We start from the raw sequence: 8,089 nt of genomic DNA, 5'->3' as shown, positions 1-8,089 counted from the left end.
AATGTTTGAAAACCATTCGATTCAGTCACAAATGTGAGCAATGTCGAACCAGAGAGTTTTGGTTTGGAGCCAACATTAATAGCGGGGTGATATTTGGACGAGCAACCGCTGTCGGCTGTAAATCTTGGGATAAAGCTGCATTTAAATAAATATTTTACTTTCGACATCAAAACTATGTTCCGTCCGTAACTGATAGCTATCTAAGAGGAAATAAGTTAGTAGCATTGTGAATCACATACAATAACCGTTTTGCATCACAAAGTTTTAAAGATCAAGTACATCCGAACACAACGTGCGGATATACAAAATCACAGTTTATTTTAAACTTTACTGAAACGCGGAAAACAGAAATAGAAAAAATGGGACAATGTCAAATAATAGTTCGCAAAGGTGGATGAACTACACGTGGAAACATAAAGTGGAGAAGCTTGGAGCGCGTAGTCGGGAGTGGTCGCGAGTGGTCGCGCCAGTCGGCCGGTGCAAACGAGATGAATGCGAGTGCACTGCGGATGAATGGAGGCGTCGGATAGCAATAAATAATAATCGCGAAACTGTCGGAAGTATTCTGGATGTTGTTTTGACGATTTGCTCAAGACAAATTGTAGACGAGGCGCCCGTTATTGGGGTCGGGACCAAAATACATAGCGGCGGCTGAGCAGACGGCAGTAGGCGGCAGGCGGCGCACGCGCCGACCGCGCGCAACACCTCCCGGATTCAAATGTACCGGCTCATTTACTACACCCGCGCTATATTTAACCGCTGCGACCAGATTAATATCTGCATGTTCCGTCACAAAAATAAGTGATCAGTCTCCGTGAAGTTGTGATGTGAAAATTGATTTACGACGAGTGTGTTACCTTCAGTGTCACATTATAAATGTGTTGACTGGATAAACAAATACGCCACCAAGTTCTGTAATTCACCACACCGCAGGAAGTAAATATAATATTTTGCTGTGAACATCAAACCTCGTGAGTATCTCGTGTCTATTTTCTACTGTTTTGTCAATTTGCCAAAACGCGTTCGTTGCTTTTAACTTTCAAAAAATATGTTATACTATAATATACATAGCCCGTAAAATTTATATAAAATATGACAGTGGTTCAGTAGAAATAACGTGGGAAAATTATTTCAGCGAGATGAATCCACCGTCGGCATTGCACAGTGCTATGAGCCGGGACCGCAAGCCCTTCACTTACACCCCCGGCGGGCTCGATCTCTCCGAGATCAAGTCCCAACGCATGGCACAACGTCTAATGAGGAACGCGATGAACCCAGGGGTTCCCGAAGTACCGGTACACCCGGTTCTTCCCTCGAACGCCCCGACGGTAGCACTCCCGAACTTCAATTGTATGCCAGTCCAAGTGTTCCCGGCAATGCCGGCCAACCCAAAAACATTGCTAAGAACTCGGAGTAACCCCGACCCACGAGACGCACCGATTCAAAGAGCACATCCACCTGCGAGTGTAAACAACACAAAATTTGAAAATAATGAGACATTGTATAAAAATACGCCAGCGTACTCGCAGCAGATAAACAATAACAGACCGGTGTCTATGTACGAGTACGGTACGCCATCGGCCAATGCTTACAATGCACCGAGACTGAGTTATGGAAGTGACGGATATACGGCCCCTGCGGCCGTGAATGCACCCGCGCCCGCGCCCGCGCCTGTACAATTGCCCGCGTTTTCGTATGCTCCCGTGGCAGCGCCAGTGCAAACGCCTGTTCACGCACCAGGCTTTGCTCCTGTGGCCGCACCCGGGTTTTCATCCGTCCAAGCGCCCGGTTCCGTATCCGGTCCGGCCGCTGCCTTTGCTCCTGTGTTCAGCCCGGGTCCCACGCCTGTGTTTGCTTCTGTAGCTGCACCTGCACCAGTGCTTCCAGAAATTAGCTACGAAGCCGAACTTTTCAGTGCTCCACCGAAGGTTTATAGTGAACCAATAAATGAACAATTACCTAAGTTGGAGACAAGTGAAGAAAAAGACATAGTTCCTACGACTGAGAGTGTAGATACTAGTATAGACTTGACAGTTAATACTTTAGAAGGTAACGAAGTTAAACCAGTCCAAGATGTAACAGTGGATCTTAGTCAAGAAGTGACTGTTACTCCTATTACCTTTGAAACAAAGCTTGTTGAAGAAAATGCAGACATTGATAACGAACAGGTTCAAATAAAATTACTGTTTACTTATTATATCTATATTTATATGTGTGTTTACATTGTCTGTTATACGTACTTACAATTCAACATTAAGGAATTATAAGAACATACTAACGAATCTTTAGTGAGTTCATACCACATTATGTGTTTATAATATAGAGACAGTTAAGAACACAATCATATTATAACATTTATTCGTTCTAACAATGCCTTATAGTATCATCTCTATTAATTATTCAGACATGTGCTGTAATATTTTTTATTATTTTTTCAGAGAGAAGTCAAAGTAGTAAAGAAACAAGTTACAAAGAAAGTTGAGGAACAAAATGGGGACCAAAATGGAGACGCAAACGGTGAAGCTGAAATGACTATTAAGTTACCAACAAAGAAATCAGGAGCAAAAACTGAAACTAAGGTGGAAGTCGTTAAGAGATCTTTACCCGATGGATCTATAGAAGAAGTCAAAACTACAACAACAAGAACGACAATTGACGGTCGCACTGAAATTAAAACAAAAACGGAGACAACAATCATTCCAAAAGAGGAAGATTCTGAAGAAGAGGTTGTTGAAGAAGAGGAAGAAGAAGGCGAAGCTGTTGTGCAAGAAGTTGAGGAACAACAAGAAGAAAGCGAGGAGCCTGAGACCGTAACAGTGACACAGACTATATCTGCACCTAAAGAAACTAGCACTGTGGTAAAAACAGAGGAGAGGTCTGAGACAACAACAGCTAAAAAGGTAGTTGTAGTCCAAGAGTCTCAGCCCGAACCTGAGGAAGTTGAGGAGGAAGAGGAAATAGAGGAAGAAGGAGATGAAGTTGAAGCTGTAGAAACTATTGTACTTAAGAAACCGGCACCTGAACCAGAAGTGGAGCCTGAGACCGTAGAAGAAGAAGTAGAGGAAAAAGAAGAAGCACAACCGGAAGAACAAGAAGTTGTTCAAGAAGAAGTAAAGCAGGAGGTAAAGCAGGAAGTAGAGGAAGAGGAACAAGTAGAAGAAGTTGAAGTGAAAGAAGTAAAAGCAGCCCCCGCCGATGAAGAAGAAGTGGAAGAAGAAGAAGAATATGAAGAAGCTGAGGAAAAACAAGAGGCCGAAGTGAAACCTGAAGAAAAGACTGAAGAACCAAAAGTAGAGGAACAGGTAGAAGAGGAGGTCAAAGAAGAACTCTCTGTTGAGAAAACTGTCGAGGAGCCCAAAGAAGCTCCAAAAGAAGAAGAACATGTAATCCCGGTTCAAGTACAAGCCTCCGAAGAACCCAAGCCAGAACCAAAGGAAGAAAAACCAGAAGAGAAACCAGCCGAGTTCACTATCCCTATTAGAGAACCATCTGTTCCCTTGGAAAAGGTAGAAGACGTTGAAATTAAGCCCATCGGTATCACACCAATCATTACTAAGACACACACTGAGAACACTGAAATCATTACAAGCACTATTGATCCCGCAGTTGGACTTAGCAAACAAACTGAGTACAACAAAATCGAAAACATTGTGACAGTAAACCGCACTACCAAGATACTTGACCACAGTTATGAGAACTTAACGCAACAAGGTATTCCGACCGTAAGGACATATTTCCCACCACCTAGCATAGATAGGATTTCCTCATCTCCTATGCCCTCAAGGCCTTATCAGCCCGTATACCCTCCTGAACCAACCACCGAGAGACGCCACAGTCTTCTCTTAGAAAGGCTGAGCATGGAACGACAGATGCCGTCTGACATTTACCAATACAACAACCAGAGCTACGATCAGACACAGTATCAAGGAGAACCTCAATCAGAGGTCTTGACTGTAAGCAACGTTAAGCCAAGCACAATAACCAATCAGCAATGGTACCAACAAAACAAACAGACTCAAAACACCCTTTACAACAATGTCAGCTCCACCACTACTCCATCTGGTGCCCCTTGGGCTCAACCGAAATCTCCTCAGCCGCAACAACAATATCAACCTCAACCACAGTACCAGCCGGCTCCGCAACCCACTTACCAAGCCCAGTACCAACCACCACCTACTCCTCAATTCCAAAGAGGTACTACCCCCCAGCCTCAGTTCCAACGTGGAACTACTCCTCAGCCTCAATTCCAAAAGGCTGCCACTCCCCAGCCCGCATACCAACCCTCTTACACTGAACAAACACGTGACAGAACACCTACAAACAGTTACTCATCATACACACCTACACCAACATGGGTAGCGAGTGCGGTTGAATCTACTCCTACTCAATACAACACCTACCTTAACAAAGACACTACACAAAGTTACCAGAAAAGTACACTCACTTCCACACAGCAATACTCTTCAAGCTACGTTCCTCCTCCATGGGAGCAGGATTCTAGCTACACATCCGTAAACAACACATCAGAAAAATTCTATCAAGAAGTCCCACAAACAAACACATACAGTCCTGCTCCATCCCAAGGCTGGAAACCCGCCCCTCCTCCCGCCAAATTTAACAAAAATCAACCTATTGCTTATGTGCCACCTGCTCCTAACCAGTCCTTCGTTAAACCTGTTTCTGTAGAGCCTCCGAGGCAACCTGGTCGCAAGACTTACTACAGCGAATATGAAAGGCGATACATCACCGTGCCGGAATCTACTTATATCCCAACTGAGACCAAGTACCAGGCCCAGCCCGACCCATCCCCGCAATACTATTACGACAACAATGAGCCGGCAGAGACTGTCGAGCCTCAGTGGCGTAAGGAGCTCAGAGAATTCACTGAGAAAACTTCTCTCACTCAAACAACGGAACAAACAAATGTGCAGCCTCCGTGGGAAGCTGACCCTAAGTACGCAAAGACCCCAGCGGCGACGTATACCCCCACACCGACGTGGAGTCAGACCTTAAGACCACAATCCAATCGTGAAAGGAGTTTTGAGTCAGAATTTGTGTCTCAAGAATGGCCTAAGACGAATACTTTGGGTCGCGGCAGGCCGTTGAGCACTATTGGTAAGAGCGTTGATTCGGCAGTTCCTGAGAGGGCCAGGGGTGTGTCGGTAGACCGGTACAACCCGAACAGCTACCAGTCGCCGGCAGAGCACCCCCCGGTGCAGACCCACACGCTGACCACACCAGTGCCACACGCGGGCTACCACAACCCGAATGTACCTGCGTACCACGCCCGTGCCTCTGCTGAACCAAGGTATGATAAACTATCTACTTAAATTGTGACTAAATTAGCTCTTTTTAGTGTACTATTGTATTCTCAATTGTCAGAAATTGTTTCAACATTTTATTTTATGCGACCTATCTAGCAGGCAAATATGAGGATAATAATTATGAAATCGACCTAGTTATTAATAGATAACAATAGCAGGGTGATTGTTCTTAGTACAGCCGATATTGGTAAATTATGATAATACAATTTAATGTGATATTCATTATTGTTTACATTCGTAATTTATGTTAATATACTCGAAGCGTAGAAATATAATTTCGTACTAGCGATTCTATTTGCTAAATCAAACATTTATCTGTTTTCAGAGAGCAACCCGCGAACTACCAACAGCGCGTGTACAGGGAAGCACGTGCCAGCCCGCTTCAATCGCGATCGTTCAAGTACCTGCAGTGGATCACCGGCACTGAAAACTGAAACATTAGCTCTTACGTTAATTTTAAGACGTCTTACAAATGCTGTTTCACTTTATGCAAAGCGAAATAATCTAGTAAATAACACAGACGTACAGCAAGCGAGAAATGTAGCAGTACGAGGTTACCTGCTACAAAAGTAGGTAAACTATTCATGGTTTTCAAAATATGAATCACACTGTATATTACTGATATTAGTGTGAATAGTACCGTCGAATGGGGAGGCTTGTTGCTCTAAGACAAGCCTTTTTAACTAAGAAGTGCAAACATCACTTGTAAGACAATGTTCTATTTATGTAAATTGAGGAATGTGATGACATCTAGTATAAAGTAATTCCTTCTAAGTAATCCTAAAATTCTCTTGACCGAATTCATAGCGATTATTTACGAAGTGAAATTGTAAGTGTTACCGTATATAGGCTGTATTTACGAAACGAATCGATTGATGGTTGTAAATTTAAGTTAGGTTATATTTCTATCCTCTCTGTAATTAATTTTCACTTTCAAATAATGTACAGTAAATTTTTATATACGGGCCTCATTATACGTACTAAATGCATGTTTTCTATTTATCGTCTCATGTAATACATACTTTTTTATTGAAAAACTGCAGCGCGGTATTGTGATAAAAATATTTTACTTACTGATTTTGTTCTAACCTAGTCAATGGAGACACGATTGTCGCTAGTCTTAGTTCTTTAACATAAAACTACACCGATGCATTTCTGCTTCACTTTCGTACTAAACAAGTACTTCAAAATTAAGTTAATTATTTAACCATTTGCATTTATATATTGTTTGAAATTGAAAACGTGTTTTGCTTTTTTGCCGAATAGAAATTCAAGACTTCACAATGAAAGTAAAATAATTATTTTAAACGTTGAACGAACTCATGTTTATCGTTCCAAGTTTAAATAATGTTTTGTTTTTATTTTGAGTCTGTATTTCGAATGGAGCAATGGATTTTAATTTTCATCAAACAATATTTTTAAGCAAAACATAAATAATTGTAACTATAGAGAGTGTACTTTTGAAACATTGCGTCTTTTTAGAAAACAAAATGACGTTTCATGTTCATTAGTTTGTACACATTGTGCTTTATTAATTTATCTAGCCTAAATATACATTATTATTTATTTATTGAGAGCTACAAATAACCGCATAAAAATCAGAGGTGTGTTTATAATAAAGTTCCTTGTGTATACATAACGTTATAAATAGGTGCATGGTCCTTAAGTTGTAACATGATATTGTTTCATTTTATGTTATTTGTGAAATCATTGTTGAGTTTTATTTAATAAAATATTCAAGTTTAAATAAAAGTTCATTTATTTTCTGACAGATTGGTACAATATGTTGAAATAGTGACTTTATTGGTATAGGAATATTAATTCAAATAATGTTACTACGAGCAATCTGGTCATAATTTAATCAAAATACTGAATGATCCATTAAAACTAAATGCGTATTAATACTCAAAAAATCAAACCTCTCTATAAATCACTGCATTAGGAACTAAACAGGAATTCAATGCGAAAATTTCAATAGAATTAAAAGTAAATCCCGAGTTAATTCACTCCACGAAACCTTTTAGAATGCAAGGTTGCGGTCACGTCCTAGCAAATAAAGATATACGTCTTTCCCCACCTCTATTCCCCCTTAAACCGTAAACCGTAAAAATCTTTCTTTACAGCACTAGTACAGGGAAACGCTCTCTTCAGCCACTACTCTACTGCCACGTGCATCTAACAACATTATGCGGTTTTTAAAATGCGCTCATTTTAAATGTGGAAAGAGGTTTATAGGTCCTCTTTTGTGAAATGACCGACCGGCCTTTTTATATGGCTGCAAGAAATGTCAAAGGAATGTGTTCGAATTTTGAATTGAGTTTGAAGACTCGTTTCCATAATGATAACTTTTATTCAATACTGGTACAGTTAATGAGTTTTTCATCAGCGAATAAAGTAATTTTATGATACATTGTCGAGTGGCGTTTTGTTATTAAGTGTTTGTGATCATAACCGATTGTTCACACAATACACAGAGCAAAAAAAAAAGAAACAATTTAATAAACGAATTCAATATTTCGAGATCACCATTTCGAGTCCCTTTTCGAAATATTCCCCAAAATATGGAAAATAAATTTACCTGCAAATATGAACCGATCTCAAAAACAATTTCATGAACACATTCCTTCAGCCAAATAAGAACATCGATGGTGTAGGCTCCCAAATGCGATCGAAAATGAACCGATATCGTGTCGTAAGTATAAATATTAGGTCCCAGAGGCACGATGGGATAAAAGGTTCTATTGTGAAGGTTGTACAAGAAAGTA

General features: G+C 40.7%; 1 protein-coding gene across 1 annotated transcript; it reads left to right on the top strand.

Annotated features, from left to right (window-relative positions):
- Positions 1-480: 480 nt before the first annotated feature.
- LOC142982310 (uncharacterized) lies at positions 481-5,910 on the top strand. Its single transcript, XM_076128741.1, has 4 exons — positions 481-971; positions 1,136-2,168; positions 2,439-5,308; positions 5,650-5,910. Exons 2-4 carry the CDS (start codon positions 1,140-1,142, stop codon positions 5,756-5,758), a joined length of 4,008 nt encoding a protein of 1,335 aa, XP_075984856.1. The 5' UTR covers positions 481-971; positions 1,136-1,139; the 3' UTR covers positions 5,759-5,910.
- The last annotated feature ends 2,179 nt before the right edge of the window (positions 5,911-8,089 follow it).

Source organism: Anticarsia gemmatalis, chromosome 21, assembly GCF_050436995.1.
Source record: "Anticarsia gemmatalis isolate Benzon Research Colony breed Stoneville strain chromosome 21, ilAntGemm2 primary, whole genome shotgun sequence".
NCBI classification, from domain to species: domain Eukaryota; kingdom Metazoa; phylum Arthropoda; class Insecta; order Lepidoptera; family Erebidae; genus Anticarsia; species Anticarsia gemmatalis.
Note: the sequence above shows the minus strand (reverse complement) of the source record. Positions and strands in the feature narration are given on the sequence as shown.

Excerpts from the sequence above, each read along its gene's own strand:
- LOC142982310 (XM_076128741.1), top strand. The coding sequence starts at position 1,140 with ATGAATCCACCGTCGGCATTGCACAGTGCTATGAGCCGGGACCGCAAG. Across the intron at positions 2,169-2,438 it reads CAGACATTGATAACGAACAG|AGAGAAGTCAAAGTAGTAAA; the intron begins GTTCAAATAAAA and ends TTATTTTTTCAG. Across the intron at positions 5,309-5,649 it reads CGTGCCTCTGCTGAACCAAG|AGAGCAACCCGCGAACTACC; the intron begins GTATGATAAACT and ends ATCTGTTTTCAG.